The sequence below is a fragment of the Falco biarmicus genome, chromosome 8, assembly GCF_023638135.1.
Source record: "Falco biarmicus isolate bFalBia1 chromosome 8, bFalBia1.pri, whole genome shotgun sequence".
NCBI classification, from domain to species: Eukaryota; Metazoa; Chordata; class Aves; order Falconiformes; family Falconidae; genus Falco; species Falco biarmicus.
In genome coordinates, this window is record NC_079295.1 from 2,593,936 (window position 1) to 2,612,076 (window position 18,141).

At 43.2% G+C, this 18,141-nt stretch overlaps 1 protein-coding gene across 6 annotated transcripts in view; it reads left to right on the forward strand.

Annotated features, from left to right (window-relative positions):
- The window catches only part of ANKRD44 (ankyrin repeat domain 44), a 143,412-nt gene that overhangs the window by 63,028 nt on the left and 62,243 nt on the right, over positions 1-18,141 (forward strand). For all 6 annotated transcript variants that reach the window (XR_008823432.1, XM_056348474.1, XM_056348477.1 and 3 more), the window contains exons 2-4: positions 1,284-1,367; positions 10,706-10,784; positions 17,679-17,749. Coding sequence is in view for 5 of the 6 variants with exons in the window: in XM_056348474.1 (XP_056204449.1) it covers positions 1,284-1,367; positions 10,706-10,784; positions 17,679-17,749 (234 nt within the window). In the remaining variant the exon portion in view is untranslated. The remainder of the gene's footprint in view (positions 1-1,283; positions 1,368-10,705; positions 10,785-17,678; positions 17,750-18,141) is intronic.

Sequence of the window (18,141 nt, forward strand, 5' to 3'; positions counted from 1 at the left end):
TTTTCCATTGGAGGAGTGGCAAGGATGAAATTCCTGTGTGAATTTTTCTCAAGGACATAAGGAATTAATATATCTTAAAATACACACCATCAACTTACAAATGTATTTTCCACATTTGAGTATGATGAATTTTGCAGTGAAAAGATTGGGAAAAATGATATTTTCTCTGTTATTTCAGCTTACATGTGAATTTTGAGATAACCCGTTTACAAGACAGTTAAATCCTGCAGTCTTAAGAATTGTTGCAGGTTTATGTGCTTAAGTAGCCATGCACGCTTCCATTTTGCAGGGTTCTTTTAGATTCCGGTGATTGCATGACACCACAGCTCTTTTTTGCGGGTAGGACCACAAGGCACCTTGGAGGGGGGCTGTGAGCTCGGGGTGGCACCCCCTGCCTTCAGGAGGGGTGGCGGGGGACGCGGGGCTACTGCCTGTTACAGCTATGAGCTTCAGGGCGGTAGGTGTCTGGGTGGTTTGTCCCCTTCTTTCTCTGAGCCTCCAGCAGCAAGGTTTGTGTTATTTTAGTTCAGCAGAGCGTCTTCTGCCAGCTTGATTAGTAACTGGGAAACTTGCTGCTAGGGGTCCAGGGCAAACCTAGGTGGAAGGACTGGAATTGCCAGCTCTGGACATGTAACGGAGCAGCTGAGCATATGCAGCGCTCCCTCCTGCTGCCGGGCAGTGACGCCAGCGCTGCCAGAGGAATGAGCATGGCATATTGTTTCCCCCGTATGCCTGCTTATTTATTTATGCATTCCAATTCATAATAGCATAATAACAGACTTGAAACAATAAGATAATTATTTTGCTTCTTGGGTGGTTAAAATTAACTGTGCTTGTTGCATATTTATTCAGTAAAAAGATACAAGATGTTTAGTAATTGCCCAGAAATTCATTATCTGCATAATGTTCTGTTTCTAAATATGTATCGCATGACCATTAATCTGTGCCAACAGCAAGCATACAGCAGTATCTGATGTAATTAGTTTTCCCCTTACATGCCAAGGAGAACATCTGGGCTAATTGCGTGTTGTTGACAAAAGTTGCCACTCTAATGGGGGTCGCTGTTTGTGCACACACCCTCATTATACGTACAAACATACTCACGATTCCCGTTTATCCTCAAACTGATAGTTCTTAATGATGAGATACTCTTGGTGATTTGTTACGGGAGTCATGCAATGTCTGTGGGCAGCTTTATAAATGTTAGTGGGAATAATATGCTCTCCTTTTAAACAGAAGACAAACAAACCTGTAATGCTGCTTCTTCTGTTCTATTTTTTCAGCCACCGCTGGTCCAAGCAATTTTCAGTGGTGATCCAGAAGAGATACGGATGTTGATCTACAAAACTGAGGATGTCAACGCCTTGGTATGTGACTTGGCACGCTATGTGCCTGTGATACTTCAGCACCATGCTTATGAACTGTTGCAATGGCAGTATTAATCACATCTGTAGTAATTAACATATAACAGAACGGAAATTATTTGGGACTTTGGCGGAATCCTAATTAGTTGTCTGAAATATAATTATCGCCAGCAGGTGACTTTAAATTTTCTAAGTGTATGGTAATTATTCCAAATCTGCAGGTCAGTCAGGGACGTTATTTCCTCTCTTACTGAGAAAATGAATGAAAACAGCTGAAAGCCACATATTTTCACTCTCTGTAGAGTTTCCTTTTATGAAGAGTCTTTGCAGATCAGGAGCTGTTACTCAGCATTTGACTCTACTTGAAATAAAGCTTCACTATAGGTCTCAGCAGCGGGAGTAAGGAAGGCAGTATCTTGGCCACAATTTGCCCACAGAGGAATTACTGTTCTGCAGATTGGCTTATTCTAGCCAGAACAATGGTAAGCAGCTGTAAACAAGTAGTAGTTAAGTGTTTTTGGCAGTGAGAAAAAAATATCTCCATTTGAACTTGGTCTTTTTGCAGAAGTTGGGGTTTTTTTTCCCCTCTTTGATTTTAACTTAAATTTGTACTGTTTAGAAATGAACCTTGCCAGTCCTGACTGCAATCTGTGGCCTCTGAAAGTAGTGAGAATATAAAGCAGAGGCAGAATGATGATTTCCAGGTGTTTCCTGGACTTTTAAATCAACCTTCCTTCATGTCTTTCTCTGACATAAAGCCATCAGTTTATTCTTAGCTAACTCCAGCGGTTTGTCTGGCGTAGTCTTGGCGCTGCAGCTTTTGCAGGCAGTGGGGTCCAGCCCTCTGGTTCAGAGCTGCAGAAAGGAACGGAAGAAGTGATCCTACAGATCTGGTTAACTGGGGCTCCACTCTGTTTGCTTTCAAATGGAAGGAAAGACTTGCTGCTGTTTTAAATGGGGAATCTGATCAAAGACCTTGACATTAGGCTTTTGCTGTGATTATCAGTACGTGGTTGTTTGCTTGAAATAAATTCCTAAAGGTAGTTCCTTAAAGCATCATCTCCCTTGAGTTACCTCCTTATTAAAGGTCTTCAAAAGCTAAATTAAAAACCCCAAAGCGACGAAACCAAACAAAAAAAAGCAACATAGATGAACATGATGGTCCTAAAATTTCTGCTGTATTTCATGCTGGTTTTCAAAATCGCATTTCCTGTACAAGGTTATTGCAGGCTGCTCAGATGTTTTTGTATCCCCTGGCTGCAAGTGTGGTAGCGATGGTTGCTAGGGAGATGCTCTCAACTGTCAGGTGTGATATTAAATGAAGAATATCTATTTTGTAGTTGAGTACCATGGTACTTAACAGAAAAAGTCATTGAATTTGAACGGTCTTGCCCAGAAACCTGTTTTAAGATGCTAAAAGTCCATCCAAGAATGCTTTGGCTGAACAGCTGTTTTGTCATGAGCAAAAACCAAAGCCGTTCTTTGGCATAATTAGAAAAATAACAGTCAACACGAATTCTGAAGATTGTGTTCTGGATAGTGATCTCCGACAAGTGTCAAATGCTTAAAATGTCACTAAAGAAAGATCAAAAGATAGCGTTTTCTCCCCTTGTGCTGTGAGCTGGCAGTTTGCACCATGTGCTTATGTTTCTATTTTAAGGGTGTTTTTAATTACTTCCATGTTAGTGTTTCTCTAGTGCTTGGTTGCTCACGTGAGAGGAAACTCTGACACTGTTTGGCAGCAATTTGTCCTTTGTTGATCGTTTTGGTTAGCTGTGTTAATATTGAAATAGTTCAAATATAGGTAGGACAGGGAGATAAAATAAAACTGTGTTTTTGCAGCAAGCTTTGGGATTTCTGAAGTTTTAAATACCGTTTTTCAAAATCTTCAGCAAGAGAGGTATTTGGAAGGCAGAGGAAAAAAAAGCATTTGGAGAAACTGCAAAATTAGGGATGTATACGCATGCTTCCTAAGAGAAAATTTAATCTCAGAGGAAAGAGTTTAGAGCAAATCAGCAGTTTAGAAAGATACTTTCTTTTTTGTCTGGTAAAATAATTAGTGTCTCTCCAAGCTGGGAAGTGTGTGTTGATGGAAATGGCTGGGTTCTGGATGCTGCTGTAATTGTGCATTCTGTTTTGCAACAAAGTGAAATGCTTTGTTGCAAAAGTGAAAGCTGTAACTGTTGGGCTTAGCAATGTGCTTTTAGTTCATTCTGCCACTGTAATTGTCGCTTTGACCTCTTTGCTTTGGGGGACCAGGATGCTACTTTGCACTCTGGGAGCATGGACAGTGTTATACTTGGCTGGCCATGAGCAATTCCCTGCCGCTGAGTACTGAATACACGCTGTTTCTGTGGGAAATGTGGTATGCCTGTGGGCGATGTGCAGCAGCCTGTTTTCCTGGGGCATGTGGGATATTGGGTTGGACCATCCAGACGACCAGACTAGCTTCAGGTAGACATCCTCTACGTTTGCTGTTCAGTGCATCTAGAAATGCCAGGGTGGTTGCACTATATATGTGTAGGTGGGGAATTTTTTGTGTGTTATTTTTGCTTTGGGAAGAGTGTGAGGGATGACCCCCAGAATCTAAGGATTATTCTGGACCCAGTGATAACCCTTGGTTAGCTGGGATCTGTAATACATGCAGCTGTGCAGCACCCTGTGTCTGTGGAGTCCAGTTCTTATGTGCAATGTCATGATTTTCTACCAAACAAAAATCCTTCCCATAAAATTTCCATGCTTAGCTCAGTCTTTCAGTTTAGTTTCCCTTCAAAATATTCAAAGCCAAATAAAAAAGGCAAAAAACCCTTCCAGTGTTCTTCTGCATAACTAATGTGACGTTTGCAAGCCAAACCAGACATTTTTTCCGGCCTCTGTTTTCACTCTTTATCCCCTAATCCTGCGTTTTCTCTTGGATAGAGCCCTAAAAAGTAAAATATATGCAAAACTTTGATGTCCCCAGAATTGTATTCTATTCTATTGCATTCATAATTCTGGGAAAGTAATTAATATCACCCCCTCACCCCACCAGAGAGACTGTTGAAGGCAGCATCTGCTTTCCTAAAACTTAGTTGCTTCTGTGCCTGCTGTTGGGGCAGGACTGCTGGTTCAGCCTTCCGGGCTCGGCCCTTGTAGCCTCTTGCCTTGATGCTCTGCCAGCTGGAACAGCTCCTTCTTCTCACCGCTCATGGGCATGCAGAGCTTGTGCAAACGCTCCCCCACCCACTTTTGCCCAAACAAGACAGGTTAGGAGAAGGTGATGGTTTAGCTGAATTTGGCTTGCTTTAACAAAGAGCAGAGCTGCGAAGCTGGCAGAGCGGGGTGGGCTGCAGCACTGCCGGCGGGGCAGGTGGGAGGTGGGCTCCAGCCCCACGGAGCTGTCGCCTGCCTGTTCCCAGCTGCAGAGCAGCTCTGTGGAGGAAAGGCAGGCGCAAGGCCTTGCGTGCGGACCATGTATGTACAGCGTGCTTTATTCCAGGATAAGGAGAGCAAGGAGAAGGTCCTCATGGAGAGACATGGGTGCATACTGTTTATTATGTGGGTTTTTTCTCATTAGCCTGCTTGATAAGGCACAGATTTGCAGGACTGCTTTTGTCTGAAGGATTCAGGCTTCATCCAGGTCTTCACACACACACACACGTTATACACATTTCTGTAGTATTGCTGAGCATGCATTTTGAGGGGGTACAAGTGTGCACACATTTAGGATTGTGAGTCTGGAAGGCTTTGCATGCTTGGGCTAGCCGATGTGAAGAACAGCTTGCCGTTCGGTTTGGAGTGACATGTTGGACTTGGGACTAAGAGAGGCTGTGATGTGGTATTTCAGTAATGTTGGGAACCAGACCCTTGTCTCTCCTCTCACCCGAGGAACGATGAGTGTCTTCTTGGCGCTGTGGGGTCTTGCAGGAGGATAAAGCTATCCTGGAAGTAAATGCTTCTCTTCTAGATGTAGTTCTGCTGTGCTGGAAAGTCTTCCAGAGGATTTAGTAAAGGAACTTTGGGGGGCTTCTGCCTTGAACACAGTATGACAGTTTGGTGCTGGGTAGCAGCTGTGTTTTCAGTGTGTATCTAGCCTCTAGTAGTGCTGTTTGATATGCCGTTAATTTAAGTGGGAAGTGATGGAGAATATTTTTTTTTTCTGCAGACTGAAATTATGAACAATTCCCAGTTATGTAAGAAAACAATATCAAATTGCATTGATGTCTGCAAGGTAACCAGTATGACACTTATTTAGACTAAAATATTTTTTCTTTTAGAAAATAAATACGATTTTGTATATATTATAAAGAAAATGTGTGAACTGTGAAGAAGATTCTGCTTGAGTTTACTGAGAGCCTGAAATATTCCGAGTTGCTTTGTACAGCATGCTAGTATACTGGTGCATGCTAAATTATATGTATCTGTGCTGGTAATTCATTTTATTGGTGTGCTCAAAATGTTTGAGACAGTTAAGGATGTATAGGCCATTAAAAACTCATGGCAGGGTTTGGCTGTAGCTGCTTTATTTTCTTCAAAGGCAGCAACATCAGCCTGAAATACTTGAATTTTCTAAATCTGCTTTTCCCATCTACGCACGAATGATGTATGCTCCTGTGCCAGGGGTCCTCAAACTATGGCCCACGGGCTGGATACGGCCCCCCAGGGTCCTCAATCCGGCCCCCCCGTATTTACAGAACCCCTCCCCCCCGCCCGGGGTTGTGGGGGGAAACCAAGCAGCCGCAGATGACTGCCTGCCACTGCATCTGCGCCGGCCCCCTGGTTAAAGGTTTGAGGACCCCTGTTATGCCATCACCTCTCCTCCCCAAAAAATCAATATTGCATTTATAAAAACGGAGGAGTTATTTAATACTATCTATTAAGCCTTACATTGGAAACTTCCTGCTGTAAACATTAAAATATTTCCATTAATTAGGATAACAGTTTCTACAGTCTCGATTTAGGATTAGTAATTAATTTTAAAAGTTACTTTTTTCTAGCATAAAAGCTACTGTCAGCCTCATGGAAGGAAAGTGTTAGATGCGGGGGTGGGGGAGAAGATAATTTTTTGTGTCTCCAGAAGATCCAAGTATTTGTCTTTTCCATGTCATGGGCACTTGGCAATTAAAAACAGTCCAGGAAAGTTTTTGTTTCTGAGGCTGAACTGAAGACTGCGGAGATGAGAGGTGCTGGAACCAGGATCTGTGTTTTCAGATGGGAATTTCTGTGCAAAAGAGCACCAGGCATAAGTTACACAGCTTGACTTTGACTTCCCTGCTGTTACTCACAGTTAGGTATTTCGATTTTTGTGTATTAGAGGGTTTAATAAAAGAATCTGTGAGGAGGAGGAAATCCTGAAGCAGCAGAGATCTTCTTTGTGCAGCATCAGCTTTTGGCTCTGAACAGTTGTAAATAGCCCAAGAAGCTGCTGTGCATTTGCTTTTAGCCTCTTCTGTAGTTCCTAACTGGTTCCCAATATTTAATTTTCCTAAAGTCAAGTTGTATCTGAATATTTGGGGTTTTTGATGGTGCCAGCTACTTCGTGCTATTCAAATACGGTGTCCTCAGATGTAAGGACAGTAAATGGAGTGGACGGGCAGGAGGTTTGTTTCTGTTACTGTTTCGGTTAGACTTGTATCAATGGAAGTTGCAGCCATTCACATGTGCCTCTAATATACTGTAGTTTATTTTGCCACTAGGCAGATCCCTGGCAGCTTGAAGGTGGTTGGGAATCCAAACACTCCTTACCAATGAAACCGGGAACTCTGTTTCTGTGGTGCATTAACTCCTTCTGTGCTGAACTATTCCTGTTGGCTGCTCAGGCAGTCTGGTGACAGAAAGAGGATACAGACTTTTATTTTCTGTAGCAGTTGCATTTACATTTTAATATCTATATTATAATTGTCTATATAATATATAATTATGATTTATAATTTAAAATTATATTAAAATTATAATTTTAAAATAACTGTCCCAAACATCTGATCTGAACAGCTGCAGTTGATGTAAAAGTTCAACTCCCTCATCTCCTTTCAGATGTTGGCTGTGTTGAGAAGCTGTTGACCTTGTTCTCAATATGCCTGAATATTTTACATATGTTGATATGATTCATCCCAGCCACTGTTCTGCTTCATGTACTTCGCATTCTACTTCATGTACACCTACATGTGCTCTAAGGCGCTGACCTGGTGAGGCACTTAAGGACTACCCTAACTTTAGACTTGTGAAGGGCCTTATCAGTGTCACTGTGATCACTTGAACAGTTTAAGCATGTGTTGAGTGTTCTTGCTGTTTGTTCTGTATTGTTCTATATTGTTCTATATTGTTCTTGAATATACTCGGTTGCCTGTTTGTTAAATTCTTCATTTCCTTCATCGGTACTTTTTTGAAGACAGTGTGTAAGGTAACGTTAACGTGCAGCAGCATCTCTTCTGTGAGCTAGTATGTCACAAATACAGCTCTGGGGGAGGGGGTGTTTATCTCATCTCAGCATGATTTTCTAGTGGCATTGTTTAGCTTATCTACTGTCTCTTACTGACATTTTGTTCCTCTGAGAGCTGCACTTGAAGCAGGTCTGATTATTTGTCTTGATGCTGTTTGTAATCCTGGTATCATTCCCTGCCCTGCTCCCCCCCCCCTCCCTTTCCTTGCCTTGATACCGCATGTTCAGGTTTGGGGTACTGCCAGGCCTTTGTGGCAATGACAAATACTCATTACTCCTCTCTCCCCGCTGGTAGCTTTCAGTCTTTATATCGTTACTGACTGACTTATTTATACTTGTATATATTTACACTCCTTTTACTGCCATCATGCCGCAGGGTCAGCCGTAGCTGGGCGGGTGTCGGTGCCCGGGCCAGGGGCACAGCCAGGGAGCTGCTTCGGCCTCGCTGGAGGGGGCACAGCGCCGGGGGGGCGCAGGGCGTGCGGCTGGAGGGGCAGATGCCCTGGTCCCTCTGGTCCCATCAGCCATGTGCAGGGCGCAGCCAGGAACCCGAGGGTGTCTGGCGGCTGCGTTGCTCATGTACACCCTCGGCTGCAGGCGAGTGCGGGGGCTTCTCCCCAGGCTGCTGAGAACGTTGCCTGTAGGGTGTCTCGGTGTGTTTGACTTTCTGTGCCGCACGTCCTGTGTTGTCATCTGCTGGTTCATCTGAGGGTGAACTAATCATAAAATAGGAGAAAATTTAGGGTTTTTTTCCTCTTGGAGAAGTAAAGCTTATATTCTGTTTTGGCACTAAACCCATCTTTTTCTGGAGACTTGATTCTCACTTAATTTGATAGGATGTTGCATTGATTTTAAAAAGTGAAAGCTGAGAATACTTACAGAGTTATTCCTGTTACAGAAGGATAAAAGTTCTACTTTTTCTGTTTCATGTCCTTTCCTCCCTCGATTATCAAATTTCCACTAGATTTACAGTTTAGTATAAAATGCTGCTTATAATTGGGGAAGCACTGAATAGCCTTGGTTCCCTGATAGAGAACATTGCTTGGTCTTGTCTTGTCGCGTGCACCTTCCAACTGCTCTGGTCTGTTGCCAAACTTGGCTGTGTTGCAAGAAGCTGCCACAAAATCTATCACTGACAGGTACCATAGCTATTACAAATACTGCGTTGTGCTAAAGAGAGATTCATGCATCACAATGAGCAAGCTAAAAAATTATTAAATCTGATTCTACTTTTGTACAGATGTTCGATCACTCTTAGCGTATCTTTTGCCATGGATAGCCTTAGGACAGGTAATGTTAAGCAATACTCCCAGAAGGTCTCACGTGGCCTGTGAAAGCTACTCCATGGAGGATTATGTCTTAGGAACTGAGCACAGGAGAGAGTCTGGCTTGTGGTTACAGTTCCTGAGCGGACACTGCTAGATGGACACTGCTTAATATTGTTGTCATTTGCCTACCACGAGAGGAGGTGAAGTTCTCCAAGATATCTTTCCCTCTGACCTGTGACAACCAGGGTGTCAACAGGATCTGTCTCTTGAGCGTTTTATGTGCGTGCCCAGTATGTAAGATCAAAACCCACTGCAGCAGCGTCTGAGGACTACAGACATCATGTATGTTTGAAAAAACACACAAATATAAAAGTTAAATGTAACTTATTCTGGTGATCGGTGGTGCTGTGCCTCCCAGTGCTGGAAAACAAGTTTTCAGCCTTCACATGACAAACGGTTCCGCTGCACTGGTTTGTCCACATTTAAAGGATACTTTGAAGATAGTCCAAAATAGCTTGCAGCTGATGACCTCCCAGGCATATTAAAAGTGGTATTTTACTTGACAGGCTCAGGGATGTGTTTCAGGGAGAGAGTGTAAATACCAGTAGGGTTTCTGTGTTGGTATTTGCAGGAACTGTTGAACCTGTTACCAGCTTACGACATTTAATGTTGGTAGGTTGTAATTTGGTAAGTTTCATTGGTAAGTCTTTTAGAATTTCTTTTGTATTAGTGGTTAGGAAACTGAAACTAAGTATGTTTAGGACTGGCAACAGGGGTCAAATAGCATGATTAGCACTATTAGCAGTTCTTGTGATTTTTGTTGTCCATATTGCAGTGTTTAGCAATTTCTTTTAAAAGCCTATGCTCTGGAATCATCTGAATAAAGTAGTAAAGGAAAGGAGGTTTTGTAAACACTATATTTACACCCCTTGAAGTCAGAAAAAAAAAAATCTTGACAATGTGACTCCCTAGGGCTGAAAATTACAGAAATCAAATAAAAGTAGATGGATTTCAGAAGTTGTGTATATGATTTTTAGCCATTCTTCTAAGTTTAAGGACAGAAAACCGACTGGTAGTATTGCTTTTATTTGTGTTTAAAGGTCATTCAGGGTGTACAAGCCCATTTTGGGCTGCCATGGACAACCAGGCTAAATGCTCTACAAGAACCTTTGTAGGCTAAGAGGATTGCATCCAGACCTAGTGTGTGGTCCCAAACCATTCCCCAGAGACCCTTCTGAGTGTTACATTGTTGATCCAAACTGCATTACTAAGTCTGATGTCCAGAAGCGTTTGAATGATGTTGCTGCAGTGCTTAGAGTGGAAAAAGTTTCCAAAAGAGGCCCAAGGGTGATGTCTTTCCTCATTTTAGATTTGATTTGATTTGATCTACCTGAAAACAGGGTATCAGGGTACGGACCATGTCTCTGCAAAGTCTGGTAGAACCAAGTGATAGAAAAGTTGAGGTTTACTGGGAGGAAGTGTGTTGTTTAGGCCTTGAATTTTGTTGTTTCACTGGTTGAGATTGCATTTCTAATTATAAGCAGAAATACACCTAGAAAAACAAACACTATATAGAAATTTGTTGCTCTTTTAGTAACGGTGATGCTTGCAGTTACTGACCATGTTTTATAACTGGACATTCTGTGGTTTTGTAGGATGCTGAGAAACGAACTCCTCTTCATGTTGCGTCATTCCTGGGGGATGCAGACATCATCGAGCTTCTCATTTTGTCTGGTAAGGCAGTGTCCCTCCCTGTTATTAACTGCTAAATTAGGTAATTTTAAAGCTCCAAGGAATACCCAGCAAAGCATATATGAGTGAGCTTTGGGCAGTGCTATGATTTCTGAGTTTCATGGAGCTGGTTGCAGTTGTTGCAAACTTAGGAAATGTATTTAAATTTGGTGATACAATTATAAAACATGCACTGTGACTGACTGGAATTAATAAACGAACTAGTTTTTAAAAACTTCTGAAGCGTTCAAACTGACAATATTTGTGGATTCAGAAACTTGCTGAAATGCGTATTTGAAATGTGGGCTCACGTCCTGGAGTACAAGGCAGGAATTCCTGTTAAGCAAAAATTATTACAGAATAATAGCAAAAAAGTTATGAATTAGTTTGGATGAATTGTTAAGTGGTATTTACATTAGAAACATGATTCTAAGAGTCAGGAAGTTGATTTGGAGAATAGAAACTGTGCAGTAGGATGTATGTAAACAAAAAAAAAAAATCAAAAAATGTTTGCAGACTGTTGCAGTGACAGAAACCACAACTGAAATATGTCAGAACAAAGCATAAAGCAGACATCTCTCAAGAAGTACACATGATTCATGGCAAGCTGCTGGATGTGCTTCCAGATTTCAAAGGCGGTGCTTTTCTAAACCAGAGAACTGTAAGGGTAAAGCTTATGGGGATTTAAGAATGTGGGATTGAAAGGAACATTATGGTACAAACATGTAGCCCCGTGCAAGCTATATGATTGGTTTCACAGATTATTAGAGTTCTTTAAATGAGTTGCATGGTTTTTTTAGAAAGTTATTTCAGAACTATCAGTCCTATGACTGCAAGGCACCTTCTGATTTTCAGCCTCGAATCCTAGAATAATTTCGGCTGGGAGGCTTTTCTAGAGTTACCTGATCCAGCCCCCTGCTTAGAGCACCAGCCAGTTTCACGATTCGATCAGGCTGCTGACAGGCACACACAGACCGCACAAACATATTTCTTCAGATTACCAGCCTAACCACACCTGGAGAAGGCAGAAAGTGAGAATTCAGTTCCCTGTAGCTAATGCGTTTCCTCTCTGTATTTTGGGGGGATTTTTCAGTTGTTTAATTGTTTAATGAGGGTGACTAGTTGGACATACATGATACATCAGATCTTTCTGCTCTAACCCTGATGCCAGCAGAATGATTTAAATGAACATTCCTCTGCTGACAGGTTATGCTTGGATGAGTTTTCATTATGCTAAATGTAAACATAATTTTCTTCACTGGGAGGTGAGAGTTAATATAGTTAATCTGTGCACATATTCTTGCAGTGCATGTCATTTGTCACATACTGTTGTTCCACTGTGCCGTGAGAAGATTGCAGGAGCAATGTCGGTTTTTAGAAGTTTTACAATAACAGCACAGGCAATATCCCATAAACAGAAAGGTGAAGCCGTTCTGCCCATTCCTCCCCTGAATCCCAATGACATCTAAAAATGTCCTGGTGAACATTCTTGTTTTCGGTTGTGTTGCTAATGAGGGAAGGAGACGTTCTAGTGTTCTCCTGGGACACTATAGTTCCAGCACCTCACTGCCAAAGTGTCATCCACGGGCTGTAGCGTTTGTCTGGTCACAGCATGAAATGCCAATGATACATCCTCATCCTTTTCTATATATCCAAATGAGTGTGAAAAACTTCGAATATGGACTTTTAAAAATCGGACTTCGTGTCAGTGGGACTGTGCTGGGGTTCAGTCTGCAGGAACTGTGTGGAGCTTTCCCAACCAGCTCAGCATGAGGCACAATTAATCTGGTGTTGCATACTCTACCTGTTTGTTGTCCTTTAATCTCTGAAGTATCATTGCTTATGGTGAGCATGAGTACTTGTATCCAAGAGCAGGTTTGGAGGTTTGTGAGGTTTTGAGGAGCAGATTTACGGGTTATTATAAACAATTCTTTGTTACTATGATCTCTCTGTGAACTAGGCTCCAAAGGCAACTGCAGCACCTTCCCTCTGCTTCACCGCTTCATTCAGTAAACTGTCTTAGTGAAAGCGTATCATAAAAGATTAATCTGATCGTAACATTTAGTTACATAAGCAGAAAAACTTTGTTGTCTGATTTAAAATGAAAGGGTGTTCTCACAGAGAGAAAGCACAAAATGTTTGCTGTTGGCATCAAAAAATAATATTCCCAGCATGAGCAGAAGCTAGGGAGAGTAGCAACCCATTGCATTTTGTACAGGGCTCAGGAGAGAAATTAAATGAAATATGTACATTCTGAGATTTGTGGCCCACAAACTGATGGCAGCACAAATAAATGTAGTGTCTAATGAATAAAACTTCTGCCCAGGTGGTTGGAGACAGACCAGAAATGGCTTTCTAGGTAGCCACTGAAATGCAGTCTGTTTGGAATGGATATAGGAGAGAGAGTGCCAGATCCCTCAACTGGTATGAATCACCCCGGCCCATTAAATGTCAGAGCTAGGTAGATTTACACCAGCTCAAAGGTCTGATCTGTAATCATATGGTTCAGACTGGGGAAACGGGCTATGTGGTTTTGTTTTTCCAGGCTATGTGAAAGCAGGGAGCTTTGAGCCCTTCTCTTTCTCCTCCTTTCTGTCAAGAAGGACCAGGGTAACCAGCCATCTCACGTAAACGAAGCTCTGTGTGATGGCGCATGATGGATGTGCAAGATGAACTGTCTGGGCAAATACAAGCTCCTTTCTCATTTGTGCCGGTGCCTCTTCCCATCCTGGGCTCTGAGCTGGTGCTCGAGGGCGTAACGTGTGAGCTCAGTCCCTTACGCCTTGTTCTCCACCGCGGAGCTTGCGATCTGGGCAGTTATCACCATGCCTCGCTATTTCAGATGGCTCCGAGCTTCCTGGCGAGAAGTTTTATGTGCTGGGGGCGTGCGTGCAGTATTGACGTCTGTCCTTCATAAACTGCACAGCACCTGAGGAGGAGGGCAGACCCCACTGTGGTTTGGGAGGGTTCCTGGTGAGCTCTGCCGCGCAGGTTTGGAGGGGAGACTGTCCTGTGGGCAGCGCGTTCTGGCCCATCGCGGTTGTGTGGGCAGCAGGGGAAGGTGCTGTGTAACCAGCGCTTCCTCGTAGGGCGGGCTAAGGGCTAGGTGGGCTGGAGAGGCAGCCTGCTCCCTGCCTGTCCCCGGGCTTCCACACTCCTCTCCTTGGGGCTTTTGGGCATTCCCCTCGGGTGAAAGTCTGGAGGGTGTCCCAGGGCTGTCCCCTCTCTCCTTCCTGAGTGACCCCACCTGGGGGATCCCCAGGCCATCTCCCTCCTGGGCAAGTGACTCGGACTTGCGTTCAGGGAGATCCTGCCCGACCTCCTGTTCCTGGCATGCGGCTCTTGGGTTTCCGTGCTCACCTCCAGCACGACGCTGTGTGGCTGCCACGTTGTGGGCCCCAGTTCCATCTGCCGGGTGGTGCCGCTCTGTTACATTTTATTTGTGCTGGTCTTTGCTTTGTATTATTTGTCAGGTTGGGGGTGGTGGTGTTATTCCTTACATTTTTGTGTGTCTGTTGCTGTGTCACATAACAGAAGTTGGAAAGGTGCACGTTAATAATATCATTAATAGGTTAAAGACTAGAATTTCCTTCCTCCATTGACCATCCCTAATTTCAGAGGTTTAGACTGCAGAATCCAGATTTATTGGGGACCTGTGGATTTGGCAGATGTGGCTGGATGGAAAATTGTACTTTGGTTGGATAAAGACATGTTAACTTTATTCCTGAAAGTCGGCATCGGGTTGTTTATTTCAGATCTCAAAAGAACAGATTTATTTCCTCTTTTGGCAGAAAAATTTGGGAGTGAAAGATGGCAAAGATTACAAAACAGACATATTAAAGAAAAGTGGATTACAGAAAGTTTCCTCTCAGTTGATTTTATCTGTAATGTTATATATCATGTTGTCTAATTCAGCCTCACAGAGCAAATCCAACAGCCAAGCCTTCAGGCCCATGGGTACAAGCCCTCCCGAGGGCAGAGTGCAGGGGATGGGGCTGAGAAACAGCTTTTCTCTGGAGAGAGGAGGGGTTTAAGTGGATGTTTTTTGGGGTGAGTGGGTGCTGTGGCTACCTGAAAGGATGTTAAGGGGAACTGTTTAAAGCAGCTCATCTTTCCAAGGATACGAAGGACACCACATACACCATGTTGAGTGTGTTATCAGGCCTCTCTGTCCTTGTAAATACACAGATTAATTCATGGAGTATTGTAGGAAGTGCATCGAAACATGGTTAAGGTACTTGGTCCAGAGTGAAGAGAGGGGCACTGAATTTCTGGGTGACTTTGGGAAAACATTGTAGATGGACTTGAAAATTTAAGCTTCTGATTTTTGGGCACAGTTCGTTTTAAGTGCCTTAGCATGTTGTAGGGCACTTAGTCTTTGGAGTTGGATTTCTGTGTTAGCCAGTGCTTTCAAAGTGCTATGCCCCAGGCTGTCACAGGGTGGACATTCAAGCCTGTGAAGCATAGAGAACACCTTTGAAAACGTGGGCATTGCTCGCTGGGTGCCTCTGCTTGATCTCCTTTGAAATGGCAGATATTTTATGTCCCTGAGGAAGTGCATCAGTGCTGGTTAAGTTTTTTCGTTGTCATTAACTATTGCTTGCAAGAAACTGCTGGGAACTTAAAAGCTGAATTTTGGTGAAAGAAATGGGCAGCTCAGAGGGAAACATTTTGACATGTCTCTTCAGAAAATGTGCACCTCAGTAAAAGGACAACAGCAGCTCTTGTAACAGGCAACAGATGAATTGTGCAGCTCTTTAAAATCGGAAATCACAAACGTATTCAGCTGATGCACTGAATTAGATATGTAAGAGCATATCCACTTTGTCACGTAAAGAGCCCCAAAGCACAAATAGGTAAAGGGATGTGCAAAGCAGCTGAGGAAGAAAAGGCTGACAGCATGCTGTGTGTTACTTTATTTATACTGGTATGGTTTTGCTTTTATTATTTTCTTTAGCTGTTTTCTTGGCAACTATTTCAGTTTCTCAAAGGGTAAGTGGATCAGTGAGAGGCATGAATAGCTACGGACAGAAACACTTCCCTAGGTTTTCTAACCATCTTCATATTCACCAGTGCTACTGGAGTTGTTGAATACCGAGGAATGGTATGTTTGTCACACTTTGCTACTCCACACATAAGCCTTTCTGATTTGCAACCATCTGCTTGTAGGAGTTAGTGAATGGGTAGAAATAAACGAAAAGAAACCTTAGTTAAGAACATCAGGCAAAACCCCAAGGCAAATACAAAATAAATTTTGAAACCCCAAAAGAGGTCTCTGGTGGCAATAATTAGGAATCCGTCTGGGCAATTTGTGTCCCCAGGACCCCTGCTAGGCCAGATCAGTGTAAGGGAAGGTGCCTCGGGACAGTTCAGGAGGTTGTTGCCTTCCAGAGTGTCTCCAGAGCCTCGGGCAGGTAGGCAAAGAGCAGGATACTAATGCCTGTCAACCATAATTTATGGCCTTCTCGGTGAAGACAAAAGAGGCTAACAGCTTCCTTGCTTAGACAGATTCATTAGAAAACTCTTTGAAACTATTTTCTTTTCTAAAGGGTTTTTTTCCAGAGGGCAGGTTGTACACCAGGTACCAGGTTCTGAGGTGAGTTGGGAGGATTGCCTCTAATTGTTGCAATAGTTAAAAAAGTGCATTTCTTTTTCTTGCAGCCAAAAAACAATATCCACCTTGTGGAAATATGAAATAACTTGTTTCTTCTCTGATTATCTAGCACAATTCCCAGTAACCACTGTGATTCAGAGGCAAGCACCGTGATGATCCTGAGAAAAGGCTCTTGGAAAGTACTTCTGATTCAGAGAGTGTGATCTATTAATCACAGGCTTTTGTATACATTTAAGTTATGATGCAAAATGAAGCTTAAGAATCTCTTTGTTCAAGAAGTTCAGAGGCTCATCCAGGCGATGTGCATGATGCTTGTGCTCCTCTAAATTTTTTCCTGCATATGCTGATCTTCTCAGACTAGTACTGCTACCTACAGACCTGAGAGGCACATTTTCAGGTTAAGTCCTTTTTAAAACTAGTTGCTCTAGTCCTAGTTGCTCTAGTCCTTTCCACTAGAGTTCCTTTCTGGGGTATCACATCAGTGAATAGCTTTAATATTTCTTTCAAACAAATCTGGTTTATCACACAAATACAGGAATCCTTTTTTTTTTTTTTTTTTTTTTTTGTCTGCAGTCAGCCAGAACTGCTGTAGTTGTTAAATATTCTTCCATTACCCTTTTTTCTGGCGAGCCACTCCAAACCCATCCTCTTGTGCAGCTGTCTATCGGAGTGCACATTAGCAGTGAACAGATTGTCTCCTTCATCCCTCTTCTGATGTTTGCTGAACAACACCCACAGAAGCTAAGGTAGTCAGTGCCCAGTTTCCTCCTCAACCTGAGCATTTCCTGGTCCTGTTTTCTTGATCCCAGCAAGATTTGCAAAGCAGAGAAGCAGTTACATCTTCTAGTGGTCTGCCTGATGAAGCTGGGAACAAGAGATGGCTTGTTCAGGCTGATTCCCTTCATTATGCCTGCAGACAGCAGCAGTGCTGTGAGCAAAGGGTTGCTTTTTTCCCCCGTACTGTATCAACTGATCTAAAAAAATGCCTATACATAGGTTTACGTGTACATACATACATACATATGTAATCCTCTGCAACAAATCTTGCTGTAAACGAAGCTAATCCTGATAAGTCTGACCTGTCCAGTTCCTTCCTTTCCCAATGATGGTTTAGCTCCTATCTATCTGGGATCTGGAAATGCATTTCAAGGTGAACAGGCTGCCAGGAGAGTCATGGTTAGCACCCGGAGTACCACACACGGCTCAGCTCTCAGGGAACAGCTGGGCAAAGCTTTTGGTGTGGCACCCAGGGCATGGATGTAACCTCTGCTGTTTACTTGCAGGTGCTCGTGTTAATGCCAAGGACAATATGTGGCTGACTCCTCTCCATCGAGCAGTTGCTTCAAGAAGTGAAGTGAGTAAGATTTGATTACCCTGCTTTTGCACGTGAACGACATGCTGGGGGAGAAAGCAGACCGCTGAGAGCTGTAGTAGGCAGCACAGTGATGCAAACAGGGAAAGCATTTTTGGTGTGCCGGGCCTTCAGCGCTGCAGCTGGAGGCCAGTGTTTACAGGTTAGTTGTAGCTGCCTTTGGGCATTGATGTGGTTGATTTTTGCCTTGTGGAACGCTTACACATCACCATAGCAAGTCCTGTTGAGCAACCGTCAGCTGGAGTGGAGTGGGCGACCAGGACTGAAGTGGGTTAGAGTCCACATGGGTCTACAGTGGCCACATCATCTTCAGGTGGTGAAGTAAAGAGGAATAAATCCATATGGATGTATGCACACTGTGCATGTCCCAGAAG